This window comes from Hirundo rustica, chromosome 4, assembly GCF_015227805.2.
Source record: "Hirundo rustica isolate bHirRus1 chromosome 4, bHirRus1.pri.v3, whole genome shotgun sequence".
NCBI lineage: Eukaryota > Metazoa > Chordata > Aves > Passeriformes > Hirundinidae > Hirundo > Hirundo rustica.
This window is the reverse complement of record NC_053453.1, coordinates 70,528,336-70,543,875: the sequence shown is the minus strand read 5'-3', so window position 1 is coordinate 70,543,875 and position 15,540 is coordinate 70,528,336. Positions and strand designations below refer to the sequence as shown.

General features: G+C 40.7%; 1 protein-coding gene across 29 annotated transcripts in view; it reads left to right on the top strand.

The window, feature by feature from the left end:
* Window positions 1-15,540, top strand: part of SOX5 (SRY-box transcription factor 5) — a 504,910-nt gene that overhangs the window by 195,702 nt on the left and 293,668 nt on the right. For 9 of the 29 annotated variants that reach the window (XM_040062332.2, XM_058420251.1, XM_058420250.1 and 6 more), the window contains exon 1: window positions 13,428-13,492. The exons of 18 other annotated variants lie outside the window; for them this stretch is intronic. In XM_040062332.2, the coding sequence (XP_039918266.1) occupies window positions 13,433-13,492 (60 nt within the window). In that variant the 5' untranslated portion in view covers window positions 13,428-13,432. Of the gene's footprint in view, window positions 1-13,406; window positions 13,493-15,540 lie in introns of those variants that run through there. 2 more of the 29 variants (XM_058420257.1, XM_058420253.1) reach the window with 1 other exon arrangement.

Here is a 15,540-nt window from a genome sequence, read left to right as displayed (position 1 = left end):
CACAATGGTCTCCTTTTGATCTGGAATGGGAAGAGCCGGTGCCTTTTGCTATCATGACCCGAAGAGAATCAATTCCATGCACTGTTAGGGAAGCAGATAAACAAGTCCTGAATACACAACCAGCAAAATACCTGTTGCCAGTCTTTCATCTTTCCAGAACAGGTATGTTGAGTTTGAATCCATCTGTTGACCGAAGCTGTGAGGTTTGCACACAGAGAAGGTTAGTGCCTCGTGTCAAAGCTGATCACCTTAAGTGGGCCATCAGTGACTCACCAGCCCTCTGTAAAATGTGGGATATGTGAGGCTTTGTTTGTAAAATAAGCAGGAATATTCTCCAGTGACAGTATTTGCCAGTGGTACCTTCACAATTCATTATATTAGACTAAATGCCTAATCCTTATGGGGATTTAAGATTACATCCAAAATAAGAAGCATGTAGCTGGAGCAAGTCCAGAGAAGAGCAACTAAGCTGATCACAGGACTGAGACCACCTCTCCAAGGGGACAGGCTGAGAGAGTTGGGGTTGCTCAGCCTGGAAATGGAAGGCTCCAGGAAAACCCTAAGAGGGCTACAAGAAACCAGGAGAGGGACTTTTTGCAAGGGCCTGTAGTGAAAGGACAAAGGGAAAAAAGGCTTCTAGCTAGCAGAAAGTGGGTTTAGATTGGATATTAGGAAGAAATTCTTTACTATGAGTGTGGTGATGCCTGGCACAGGGTGCCCAGAGGAGATGTGGCTGTCCCATCCCAGGAAGTGTCCAAGGCCAGGTTGGATGGGGCTCTCAGCAACCTGGGATAGTGCAAGGTGTCCTTGCCCAGGGCAAGGTGCTTGGAATTACACGATGTTCAAGGCCACCTCCAACCCAAACTGTTCTATGATTCTGATTTAAATTCCTGAATTCTACTAATTTTGGTGGAAGTTAGCACCTAACACAGTATTAGCATGGGTTTCTAAGTCACTATGGCATTGATACTTATAGTACAGGTTTCATTTGAAATGGGAGGTTGTTCTCTGCCTGGCAAGAATGAAAAATAGGAAACTCAAAGGACGTGCCCCTGCAAGAGCATCACCCATTCTCACTAAAAAAGAGGATGTTTTGTGTCTCACAGCCTTGAATTGAAAGTGCTTCCCAGACACTCAGGAGTGTGATTTGGCTCAGCCATTGATGGAATATAGAAGTGAAGATATCATGGAACTGAATGGAAAGGCACAGTGAACTGAAAGGAAATGCCATACCAACTGGAAGCAGCAGGCACAATTTAAAACCTAGATTTACCCATCAGTTATCTCCTGGTACAACCTGCATTCCACTGGTGAATTGGCAAGAGCACATCCCAGAGTAATCCATTTGCAAGCATCTTTTCTGAAGTGAAAAAAAGAGCAGTTAATGCATATGCAGAAAGGAAAATATTCTTATCTCATTAACAGACTTTCTTTAAGCTTGCTAAGATTAGAATACTTAGTTATTTCAAATTGGTAAAACATGCATTCATTATAAACATGATTATAATGATAACTTTGTAGATAATAATCAATTATTTAAATATGAATTATTTCCCTACATTAGAGTCATGTTTTCAGCTATAATCACCTCGGGTGCTCAATTCCTCCCTCCTTTACAGCACCTCTGGCTGCATGTGGAACATTAACTATTTGCTTCCAGACACAGGCCAGGAGAGCGCCAGATACAGAACCAAAATTTCCTGTGTTGTCCCGAACAACAAGTTAAACATGTGCCTCCTTTAGTCTTTCTTAGGTGGGGAAAAAAAAAATCCATGAAAATGGAAAATGGCCATCTTAACTCACAATTTTTTACCCCTTTCATTTTTATGAAAATCTTGCAGAAATGCGCTGGGAGCAATGCTCACAGATTAATAAATAAAAAAACTGATGTCCTCCCTGTTTGGAAGCACATGCAGCCATCCATTTTTAATAAGAATTCTGGGAAGATTAGCACCCTGCAACAAGAGCTTCAGTTATGGTATTGCCAGGCTTAGTGGCACAGTCAAATCTCCTGGCTGGAATATGTTCCTTAACTCCAGATGAGAATTTAACCAAGTTCTTTGCTTCTCCTCGTGGCATGGAGAAAATCCACCTTGAAATATTAGCTCTCTTGAGCATGTGTAACATGCTAAACATTTGTAAGATAGACTATTCACAACATTTATGTGCAGCCAGTGGAATTTAATCTCTTTTATTTCTTGCTCCAAGTCTTGTCAGTTGTTTCCCCCCCATTCTTTAGTAGTCTCTTTAATATGGTTTGCACATACTTAATATATTCCCTCTGAGGTTCTCAGCACACTTTCAAGAGCTACTTTTGCCTTGCTATGACTCTGCAGTGTATCTAGAATGTAATAGCACTATAATATACCTTTTTTATAGATATATAAACTGAAACATTGAGAAGTTAAATGGTTTGCTGGTGGTTATGTTCAGAGTCAGTGACAGGAAGGAAAGAATTCACAGAACTGGACTATCAATATCCTGATTTAGGCTCCAGACACAGTGGTGCAATCCATCTCACCTAACTTCAGCTGCTTTTAAAGTAGATGCCGTGGCAAAATGAGTTACCTCTTCTTTCTATCTGGTCAAAGCAGAGATGCAACTCACGAAATCCTTTAGTAGTTATTTAGGAGGTGTCAAATTAATTCTGTCCTGTGATATCCCACTTCTCTCTGCTAACTATGAATGGCGTCTAGATCTGATATTAACAGCTATGCTGAAGATGTGTAATATTAGGTGAGACAGATCCCATCCGAGCTCCCCTTCCCATAAATTTTAATGCTGACTGCTAAGTGGCTCTTTATCAAGGTTTCAAGGAGAATACTTTGGCAATAAGATTAATTAAATACTTAAAGGGAAAACTTGTCTGCTACCAGTTTTAGCCCAGGAAGAAAGGGTTTATTGTCATAGAGCACTAAGCTGTGTATGGGGAGAGGAGAAATTCAGTAGCAAAGTTTTTAGCATGATGGGTCAGTGCCTAAGTTATTTAGGCACAGGGGAGGTTCATCTGTAATATTAAAATGTGCTTAAGGACTACTTCTGTAAGCTGTTTTGAATGCTACAGAGTGATTGTATAGTTACGTTTTAAGGCATTTTTTAGAATCTGTTCTCAGGTACTTCAGGAAAAAAAATCTATGGATATCATAAGGGAGGTTGAGCAAGAGAAATTCATATTTCCGAAGGGGAGTAAAATATACTAGAGAATCTGTACTGCATTTGGGCACAGTGATTTATATGCTTGTAGGGATTAATAACTTCTTTACTTCATAACTGCTTCACAGCACAGCTGTGTCTCTCAGTCTGCACTCTCAGCTTTCAGAGCAGCAGTGACAGCCCTGGACAGAAGTCCTTTACTGCAGGAGGTGAAATGGTACAGTTGAGCCATTCCCAAGCAATAAACCAGAATACAATGGTTTTATCTGCAAAGCTTGACAAAGAGGTCTGTGAAGTTGTTGAAACTCTGGCTGGACTGATGGTCTGTCTTAATATCTAAAATAACTTGTTAGGTCTCTGTGAGACCGCTGCATAATAATCTTGAGCAAATGTATTTCATTACTTCCATACTGCCACAGTCTAAGTGCTGCCTCTTGTTTCATAACTTGCCAAATGCCTGGGGCAGGAACTATGATTTTTTGTAGTAGCAGCTACCATCCACTGGTGGCTGAGGTTCCTAGGCACTACCGTTATAACAATTCTGTTCTGATAATTACATAGGTAAAGAGGCAGATGCTAAAAATTTCATATATTCCTAGATGGCTCACTGAATTGCAGGAATACAGAGGCAATGAGAAGAGGGGCAGAAAAAAAGGAAGGAAGGGAAGGAAGCGAAGGGTATTACTGTATAATTTTTCATTTTTTTCAACAGTGTCCATCCCTAAAAATAGGCATTCGTCTTTAGAAAGTTCAGGATTCGAGCAGACTAGGGAAAGGTCCTCTGCTGATGTCTGAAAATGTTTCTAATGGAATTTGGCTTGCTTCAACAGAATACAATGATAGGTGTGTTTTATGTCAGGCTGGGAAAAGAAGGTAAGAATTTAATTATGAATATCTTTGTAAATACACCATTTATCATCATGATGGATATAAAGTCGAAAACGTGGCATAGCTGGCAAGTGCATTCCTTAAGTGAATCTAACCCGAACTTAATAAAGAAATGCCAAACTAACTGCAAAACACTTTTCTGCCAAGATCCAGGCTCCAGTCAATCATCCTGCCAGGTGACACTGTGTTTAATGCTGGGACAATATATCACTAGCAATCTCAGCTGCTACCAGCTCAGCAGAATTAGACTATTTACTGAACAAAAGCCAGGGAAGCACTGCCAGTGGCACAGAAGTTTGGAGCCGCTGCTATTCTTAGAGGAGCGTGAACTACAGCCTGCACGGAAAAGGAAGTAGGGAGAGGGGAAGTAGGCAGCCCTGCTCTTAAACACACCGGAGAAGACCTGGTGGCAGCTCTATCAGTTGCATGTAGCTGCTCGGTTTGGCTGGAAAGCGTAAAGCTGAGGAGAGCAAAGTTCCGCGCTTGTGTCGCTTCGCTGGCTGGCAGCAGTGCCGCCGGTGATGCGCACGGTTTGTAAGCCTTCAAAACATGACAGCTGCTCACTAAAGATCTGAAAGAGGTGGGATGACTCTTCTCCCCTTTTACGGTTTTTTGAATGGAAGAGTAGGGGTGGTAGTTTTTATGTCTCAGCTAAGCTCGGAAAACCAAAACCTTGCCAAAAAACTCAGAAAATTGCTGTTTGTTTTCTCAAGCATCTTTAATTTTAAAATGTGCAGTTGCTTTCCGTTATCTATTCTGCCCTAACCACTGTGTTGTATTTATGTGTATTTACTCTCTGACTAATTGAAAATGTTTGTCTGCTCCTGAAAGTGAAAGAGGTATGTGAATCTGTAGCAAGTGCAAAGGCATGTGTGATATTTTAAGTGTTTCTTTTCTCTAAAGCGTGTGTTCAAGCACTGGAGTTGCCCACATGCTCCTAGACAGAAATTCAAGAGTTAAAAATAAACTGGCACAACTGAGGAAGTTTGTGTTTCCTATGACTTTGCAAGTTTCAGGGAATGCTAAATGCTATTTTCCTTTGCACCTTCGTGCCAGAATCAGTGCCCAAGCTGGGGTATGGCCTTGAATTCTGGATAGATTTTTAAGGGTAGAGGCTACCAGCTGCCCACTGTGGCGTGGTCAATAGGTCAGATTTTAGAATGGCACGTAGGGAGGTCAGTGCAGGAGGCATCTCAGAGAAGCATCAGCTCCTACTGAGATCCCGATTCCCCAGGAGCCCAGAGCCCCTGCCTCACACAGAGGCAAGGCAGTGCCAATCAGCTGATTGGCAGCATGTCGCCTCTTTGAGAGGCAGCGTCTGTTGGCTCCTGCAAAGTTCCTGCCAGCATTCTTAAACTCTAATTTGGGAAAGAAAATTGCAATCTGGCATATCCCTGTTGGAAGGTTGCCGACCCCTGCTCCAGACTCCGAGAACAGTGGGATGAGGCTCCCTTTGTTCCGTGCATCAGGAGTGGGCATCTGAACGTGGCTCCTCCTCCGAAGGCAGCCGAGGCAATGGAGCTGTCCACGTGTTGACAGTGAACAAATTGTCTCTGCCTATTGTTGCTGAATGAGCCACTAGGTAACCAGATTGATTTTATGATCCCTCACTGAGTGTTCAGGACTGGTGCTTGAAAAAGACATCTTTTATCTGTCAGCCAGTAAATCTCACATTGAGTTGCAAACATACTGGAGAGCTAGAACTCAGCAATACAATTTTTATGAATAGAAACATTTTCAGAATAGACACTCTCCTGAACACACAGTTGTTTTACAGGAATTAAAGAAGTCCTTATGGTGGATGGATAAGCCAACTCCGGATAAAATAAGAACCAGTCTATACTTTGATCTTTGAACAGAAGCATTTTGAAGAACTCAAAAAGTTCTGAGTTTTGTTGGTCTTTTTGCCTTCTTCCTGGCTTTTCTCTTTCCCGGTTTGATTGCAAGAAAATAGTATACAATACAAGATAAGAGTCTTGTTTGCCCTATTATTGACATGAAATCTATCAGATTCACAACAAATGCTTTTTCTGGTTCATCAACATTACTCAAGATCTTGGATATTTGACATTCATATAAAGCAAAATGCTCTGTTGACCAAAATCCAAATACCACACCAAAGAACGTGTCAGCTACAATGGCCACCACTGTGAGCCTCATCTTTTCAAAACAGCCATAAATCCCCAAGAAGGTAAACCAAGTATGAGCAAACTTTGATTTTTCTTCCCCGCCCCCTCAAATGAATGTTCACAACATTTCCAGGTCATCCAGTAACTATTATTCCATCCCTTGCACCATCTCTGCCATTTTAGTAGCAGATGATTGATGAGAGGACATCAGAGGAAGGTGCAGAATATAGTCCCACTGAAATCCACTCCAGTCTGATCTTTTCTCTTGTTTTCTACATTCCTTGCTGAGTATTAGAGAAGTCAATAACGTACTAACAGTGACTCAAAGAAAATTGCCTTTCAATGAGAGAAATTGTGGCTGTTGAAACAACAGTTTCACCAAAGATCCATTGGTAAGTTCTTGTAGTAATTCTGTATACTTATGCACTATTCTCTATTTTAAAAGTGCTGTAAAAAAAATTAACTAGTCTTGGAAGCCACATAAAATAACTGCTGACTTTTTCTTAGGGTTGGGATGCTTAGTGCTGGGGTTGACAAGACCTTAAAGATCTGAAAGGAGCTGGACCAACACCTGCATTATAAATTGGGGAATTCCTGCCCTATAGTCACTTGTTTGAATTATTTGGCAGCTCACCTTTACCTCAGTGATATTTTCTGTCTCTAAAGATGACATGGCATGTATTTTCTGGTGATGCATGTTGAAATCAAAGAGTGTCTGTTATGTAGCCACAATTGCTCAGAAATTGCTCAAACCAAGTGTCTTTGAAGTGTTTTTTGAGAGAGAACCCTGATAATCTCACAGTACTTAGTTCATGCACATAGTGCTGCTGTCTTAGGTTGTCTTGGCTGAGTGAGTTGTTTAACTGTACTGCAAGAGCCCTGTGATGAGTCCTGCACATATCCTGGAGTGGTTTGACGGTAAAAATTAACAAAATTTAACTTTTGCCACTCCTTGAACATTTGAGTGGCTTTGAGCAGATACTAGAGGTGTAGCACACCTTTTTATTTTTCAGAATCAGAGACAATAATTCCAAGAGATTTCTAACTACCAGATTCCAATGCTGAAGTTTACGTGTATTTCCAGCCTGTTTCCTGTCAGAGAGTTTTATTCCAGCCACATCCATTTTCTTTACACAGGGAATATCTTGTTCCCTTTAACTGGAGCTTCACTTAGGCTCAGATCTGCAAGTGTTTAACGCCAACAGTGACAGAGCCTAAGTGCCTAAATGAAATCTTGTGATCCCAAGAACCTCCTCTTAGCTTCTGTCTGCCCTGATTGTGCTGAAACTTCCCAATTGTGAGAGATCCTTAACTTAAAATAAAGTGCACTCAGAAGCACTGCTTTCTTGGTTGAAATGAGCAGCGTAGCACTTATCTTACTCAAAGATCTCTCTGGATCCACAAATGAAGTGCTGCTCTTGGGGGGGGGGGGGGGCGGTTAGTCTCTCCTCTTGCCACAAGGGGATAAGATTGTGTTTCCCACTTTTGAGCAGAATGGGCTAACCACCAGAATGAAGGGGAGGCTGGGGCTGGCTGAGATCTGTAATGTTTTTAATGAAATTGTTCAAACTGGCCAGAAAGAATGAAAGAGTAATTTGGCTGCAGAAAGATATTTCTCTTCTAGCTTAATGAATTAGATAATGAAACAATTTTGATGCTTCATCCATGGTCGTTTTCATGTAAAATGGAGGAACAGGCCATGGAAGGGAGTGTGGAAACTGGAGGGCTGTCTTCTCAGTTGTGTATTTTACTTGCAGTGCTAGTAGGATTATCATTGTGCCACTCAAATTTCCCATCAAAGCGGTTTTTTTTGCACTTTGTACCAGTTTCCAGACAGACTTTTAGTCGATAGTAGCTGCTTCAGTACCTGGTGGTTGGAATAAACCTCTGAGAACAGCGAGGCATGAGCTTGTAGCCTTCAGGCAGAGGAGGGCTGGTCCCAGCTTCTCCGTTCCCTGGGTGTCCTCAGTGACCATGGAACAGTCATGGAGCTGTTCGGTGTGTGGGGCACAGGGAACCGTAGGCACGGCCCTCCCTCCTTCCTCCTCTGGCAGCATTCAGAGGAACAAGGTGATCCCTTTTCTTCTCCTAAAAGCAGCAGCCTAATAAGGTCCAAAGGGACAGGATAGGCTTGAATTGTGTGGTCCAAGGACAAGGAGCAATCTCTTGGCAGCAATGAATTCAAACACCAGTGGGAGTAGTATTTAAATTCTGTCCCCACGCTCTTTAATAAGCTTCCTTCCACAGGTCAGACTGTATAATGTCTAGGACACCTAATACAGCGTATAGACAGCTTATGTGTGTAACTGGAAGTGTATTCATGTACGTTCCCACTCTCATCTCCCTAAGGAAGACGCTCATGATGTTGATTTTTAGGTATTGGAAGCCATTGGGTAGGTTTTGTGATGGGTGGGTGATGAAGCAGGGCTCACTGTCAGGGTGCTAGCAGGGCCTGGGGCTGTGGGGGCTCCCCCCAGGCTGGCTGGGCAGGAGCAGGGCAGCTCCAGCTCCAGGCATGGGGTACATCCATGGGGCCAGGGCGTGGGGCCATGGCTGGGCAGGCTTGGCAGGGCTGTGGGGAGCTGGAGCCTGGCCATGCCGCAGCATCCCTGGGATGCTGCTGATGCTGATGGCTCTGAGGCTGAAATGGGGTCCTGAGTAGGGTGGAGGGAGTCCTGGGGGTGGGCTCCAGGCCTTGGCACCTCTCTCCAGCCATTGAGTTAGACCTGCTGGGCAGCAGCTCCACCAGATGAAAATGGTTCATTTCTTCCTGCTTTACATTTTCTCGGCAGTCTGATAGGTTTGCTTTTACATCCTTCGAGATTAGTCTTTATTTCAGACAATGCTTTCAACACTAAAAGGGTCATAAAAATAGACATTTCCTGAGAGCTTAGAAAGAAAAACTGTTAGTCTCCCATCCTTCTCCCTCCCCCCAAATTATTTGATAATGGAATGGGAAGCTTTCCCATAATCTTTTGCTTGATTTTTTGCTAATATGAACCTGTCAAAGATCGTGGCATTTCCTTACTGTGTGATGTGGAGCCAGCTGGAACCAAATAACCCACCCACGTTTTTTCATCATCTTTGTGTTCTGATAGGAGCTTCTGCCTAGCAGAAATGAGAAAATACCTGTTATTCCTTCCTTGCTGTCATGGTGGCCACATCGCGGCTGTTTCCTCTTGTCTGAAGTGTGACTAAATCTGAATAAATATGACCAGACCGAAAATAAAGGGTTTTCTGCCTGGAACCAACACCTTACTCTTACGGCAGTTCAAGAGGAAAGCAAATTAAGAAATGACACTTTCCACTCACTGTCCCAAATAAACATGTTCTAGGATGAGTAAGGAACATTCCTCCTTTGGCTTGAAGGTACAGAGTCTGAAATTTGATACCTTCCTTTATCCTTAACCTTCTTTTCTCACAGAAAGGAGAACTTCCATGTGAGCACCTGGACCTGCTTACCAGAGAACGAGAGTAACTTCTGCTGTTACATGAATTGTACTCTTCTTAGCAAAAGCCATCTAAAGGATGGGCAGCCAGTGCAAAACACAGCTCCCCAACCCCTTGGTTTCCAGGCCTGATGCCTCTGCAGCTGGAGGAAAGAATCTCTCCCATTTCACTTTCCCATTCCCACCTTCTCTCTTAGTCTACATTGCATCTGTTTTAATCATCAATGTTCTGTATGTAACATCTCTCAAAGTCTAATACATTGCTATGGACCCACCTAGTGACGGCTTTATAGATCCTTTATATTCATAAAGGCACTTTTCATAATATTTTCATTATTTTTGTTAGGCTTGGGTTGTTTGGCTTTAGGTTTGGTGTGGGGTTTTTTTTGGGGGGGGGGTGAGATTTTTTTTTTTTTTTTTTTTTTTTTTTTTTTTTTTTTTTTTTTTTTTTTTTTTTTTTTTGGTGGGGGTGTGGGGGTGTGTGTGTGTTAGAAATATATCTCGGTATCCAAAACGAACTCTTTCTTTGAATGCTTCCTTCATTGAGAAAACAATAATATTTATTGTGGGGTTACAGGTGAATAAATGCCTAAGTGCAAGGAGTATGGTCACACTTTTCAGAAAACGACCAGAGATACTATGTAAAATATGTCATGACAAGCAAGAATTGTCTGCAGTCTAAGTGTGAGGAAGGTTTCATTCCCAGGTATGGGAATGGAAAGTGATCAGTCCAGTTTAGAGTGATGCTGTGAAGCCTGCCCAGAGCCCCTGCTCTGTGCTGGAGCCAACTCAGGGGATGTCCTCAGGCTGAAACTTCTCTAGACACACAAACTAAAGAATTAGCAACATGCTATGGCTTTCAGAGATAATCTACTGCCTTGTTGCTTTGTTCAGTGATTATCTGTGACATTTTTGGACGGCCAGAAACAGCTCAGCAACCCCTGACTTCAGCCACTGGTGCTGAATATCTGAAAATCCTGGACAGGTGCTCCTGGTTTATGCAGAGGGGTTATGTGCAGTCAGGCTAATGAAGCAGAGGTGCACAGGATCTGCTGTTCATGTGATGTGGGGTCCAGTTAAGTGTGTGTCATGTGTCTGTTGCCTTTGGGCTGCCCACGGAGGTGGGGATGATCCTCCCTCCTGCTATTCCTGCTATCAGTGAACCTGAAAATCCGAGGAGTCCAGAAAACAGTTTCTCAGAGTTTTGCTCACTGTAGTCCTCCCCATTGAGTAAACTCCCTGTGTTGTATTAATAACTGAATATTCACATATGACCATTCACTGTGGTACACAGATCTTTTGTGTAACAACCTTTAAAAACACTGTTCTAGGAATTTTTCATTGACTGTCCTGTGTTTTAGGGATAGGTTGCAGGTCCTGTAGGGACATTGGAGAGAATGGCAGAGATTGTAAATATTTACCAATAATTGAAACTGTGTTTGCAGGTAAAGTTTTAGTGCAATGCGATATTTTGTAAGGTTTATGAGAAATATGTCTTTATTTCAATTAAAAATACCCCCAACCTGTAAGGTTTTGATTAATACTGAAATTCTTCCACCCTGGTTTTGTAGCCACACAAAACTCTGCAGTCAGATTTGTAAATGCAAGTCATTGGATCATTTCTGAAGAAAACCCAGTATTTTTTCTTTCTAGTCCAAGCATGTGCAGAGACTATCAAAACTCTTACATAGTACAGAATTTACATCTTGCACAATCTCTAGGTTGCAGGAACCTAGAGTTTCCCCAGTTCTGGAGAGCTGATGCCATTTCATATCACCTTTCACATCTAAGACAGGCTCTGATATTCTAGATATCCTTGGTATCAATGCATGGTTAAAGTTCACTAACCCCTGAAGGCTTCCCAAGTCTGGAGCATGGACTTGGCTCCAAGTTGTTGGAAAACTTGATTTGCACAGCTCAGCATACAGTATTAGGAGAGGAAGTGTGGCCTTGGAATAGGTGTGGCTTAAAACCGGAGGACAAAAGGATTATTGCTATCTAGAAATGTGGGAAAACCCCATCCAAAACAAGCATAATGTCTTGGGATGCGTTGAAGTTACACAGAATAAATTCAGGTGTTTTCTAAAAGGCTATCCATGTCACTTTGTAAATATTTTTTCCCTCTGTACTGCAACACAGAATAACAGTTAAGGGTTTTGGTTTTTTTCCTTGCGATTGTAACACAGAATAATAGCTAAAAAGGGTAACAGGTTTGCTGAAAAACCAAATTATTTCCCAGTCATGTTCAATTGTATAAGGCTTAAGAGGGAAATCTAACCTGTAGCCCTTCTTTTGCAATATTAAGGACTGGCTACTGTCAAAGAAAAAAAATGAAGGAAAAGCAGATGCTAAATTCATCAAATGAAGAGCAGCAGAGCAGTGGATAAAGTTGGACATATCAAAATCTGCGACTAGAAATTGATGATGAGCTCAAATAGGGCTGCTAACTTAATATGTATTCTTTCCTTTTAATATTGGCTTCTAACCTGTAAGGTTGGAGAAAGCCATTTTTCTGCTTCTCTTTAATTGAACAGTAGAATTGATGCTGAGAATTAGTCTAATGACTTTTCTTTCCTTACTTGATAAATTGGTTGAAATGGTAATAAAAAATAAAATTAGGAGACATATAGATGAGTGTTGTGATACAATAGCTATCCATCAGCATAGCTTTCCTAGAGAAAAAAAATACGTATAAAGATAATTCCTTGAGCTTGTCAACAAATAATAAAATACAATCATTAGATTTCAATGGCAGTTTTTGAAAAAGACCTTCACAAAGTGCTTGAACAGACTTCTATACAAGGAAAAAGCTAAGAGACTCTTTAGAGAAAAGATAAATAATAAAAATAGAAGTTTATTAAATAAAGGGAGATCAGTTACTTTTTATTTTTTCAGTTATGATAAGAATGAATCAGTCAAATACAAACACACAAAATAAGAAACAGTCTTTTATGTAAGTTGTAATTTACTTTTGGCTCAGAAATAACATATATTTGGATTTATACAATTTTATGGAGTAATAAAGGCGTTAAAGCATTCAGCAAGAGATGAGGGACAGGAATAAGTTTCCTCTCTCATTATAGAACACCTGTCCAGTCTGAGCCCACCTTGTTTGAAATATCTAGAAGATAAAATAATGGAGACCTGACTCTTACTTTGATGCAGGCTGTACCTTATGTCTGAGGCAGAGCCCTCACTTAAATTCAGTGGTGATTTTTCAAACTAACATAAGGGAAAAAAAAAAAAAAGCTTTTATTAAGTGACGTACTTTTTTTTTTTTTTTCATGCAATGAAACACAAATCCTGGCAATGTCATGTTTTTGTCACCCTATGTGTCATGGCACACAAATCAGCCTAAAAGCTGGGATCTTTTTAGAGATTATAGGCACAAAGCTCTGTATGGTTGCTTTTGTACCAAATGCCTGTCCTGGCTGCATGCAGCAGGTTTGAACTTTGACTACAGTATTGGTGGGACCCTTCTGAAAAATTTATGTTAAGATGTAAAATAAATGAAAAAGTCAAGGCCAGTTTAAAAAAAAAAAAAAAAAAAAAAAAAATCAAACAAACAAAAAACCCCAAAGAAACCACAAACAAACCAAAACCCAACAACAACAAAAACTGAAGGAGAAGAAGGTAGATTGGCTCCTACCCCTTTTATATTCCACCCAATTTGCACTTCTGGAAACACCTGCTGCCATTCTATTGCTAGCTCAGAGTTCCTTAAGAAAACAAGTTTCACCTGTGACATTCTCACTTGTGAAATCCTTGCCCAGATTTTGAACCACATTGCTCTCAAGAAAGGGCAGTAGCCACATGCAAATACCAGGAGAAATGGTTGACAGGACTCATCGTGTGGGGGCAAATGTTGAAAAGGTAAGTGCAAATGTGACTTCATTTCTTGAAAAAGTGTCAAAAGACTATCTTATATCTGATGTGGTGACACTACACTGTTTCTGCATTTTGATGTTTTTCTTTGTATGGCTCAGACTGTTAACATTCAGAAGTTGTCTAATTCATTTTATTTTATTTATTGGATGGGGTCAGGCACTTTGTAAATTATGGACTGCATTCTCAGTGAATCAAAATATTTAGGTTGCTTGTGTGGTTCAGTCCTTGGCATCATGTCACTAATTACTTTAACACAACTCTGAAATAATGACAAAAAGAAAACGCATTGAAAAGAAAGAGAAATTAAACTTTGTACACCAAAACAAAAGCCACATTAGAAATAGAAAATGTTATTGAAAGCAAAAAGTGGGTGACCAAATGTGCTGTCTGGATTCAGTACAATGTCACATGGCAAGAGAAGAGACACTCAGCCCTGGATCTTCTCCAGGCAGAGGAAAATTTATGACATAAATTTTCTTTGATAAACATTCCTGAGAAACTTCTTTGTATTTTTATCTTAATGAATATCTGTTTGTCTCAGTCTAGTGGTCTTTTTTTTTTTCCCCTGTGTTGTTATCTTTTTTATATCACCTTTCTGATTCTTTTATATTCTGAATATACCTCAATGGCAACTGTTGAAGATCTGTCTTACAAGCTAATTGGTACTAGAAAGTAGTCAGCCCTGTACCTGGGTTGCTTTAGGGCTTTTGAAGAGTGTCCCCAGATATTCTGATTTTCCCATATTTACGCTTCAGAACTCTGTGGCAGTATTTTCTCAGTTTTCCCCTGTACAAGGTACAGAAGCATTCCCAGGGGCCTTTAGCATTCTACCCTGGCAATGTTTCTAGGCTCTAGCTGTCCCATGTAATGAGAGATGAGAAGCAAGAGTTAAGCCTCCATAGAAATAGCAATAACAAGCCATTGGTCTGCTTTATACCATACTTACGTATTTATTTCTCTGTAATAGTGGCTGAATTGAAGCCTGTGTGCTGAAAGCAGGGGTTTAGATTTTTACTTTTACTCAGGAGTGGAAAATCACTTATAAAACTTCATCAGAGCACCGTTAAAATAAATTAAGGGTTATGTATGCTTTTGTAACTTCATAAATGAGATGTAGCTCTACATACTCATTGATTGCTGTTCACTGTTTAAGGTGTAAGATGGCAACGTGTTTTGTATCTCCTTCCCTTGCATTTAATGTCATTAGAATCACCGCTTAATTTAGAGTTTAATCTTCACAGTGACTCGTATAACAAGTTAAATATCAATAGACTACATTTAATAAACACTGATTTGTATTAATCATATCAAAGACTGTATACATAATGTAGGGATCTCATGCATGGCATACTAGAAAGGAATATATTTCCAAATTTGTTCTGAATTTGACATTTCGGTATTTCTATTTATGAAACACTTTCTGGATAGCAATTACATGTGTGAGTCCTCATGATTATACAGACTAAAAGAGAATAGAATAGAGAAAGAGTTTGCAGAATGTAGGAATGTTACCTCTTTTTGTGTTCTTTGTCTAATTGCAATTGCAGTCAAAACTGTAAACTGGTTCAGATAGAGGATATTTCTTACAAAAGACCTATTTCTTCACTGCTCCTCCAGTAAAAAGTGAATAGCAAGTGGTAATATTATTTGAAAGAACTTTATATTGCTACTTTTCGTAATCCAGTGAAGCATATAAAATGGAGGGCAACCATGAATTAAACTCTGTTTGAGTCATGCACACCTGCAAGGAGTTCGGTCTGGTTAGCTCAGGGTGGCTGTAGTTCTGTGCTAAAAGTGTCACGAATGGCTGTAATGGCACTACAAGAAAACCACTTCTAGCAAGGAAAGCAGACAGTCAATGTACGCGTGGGCGTGGAGAATTTGGAGGGCAAACACCAGAGCAAACCTCATGACCGCAAGAGGAAGGCTGGAATGCCTTCACAAAACACACAGGAATGGGTGATGTGGACTCTTCCAAAACACCCTTGCACTTCTAGTTGCATGTTGGTTGATGATCAGTGGAAGTAAACCTG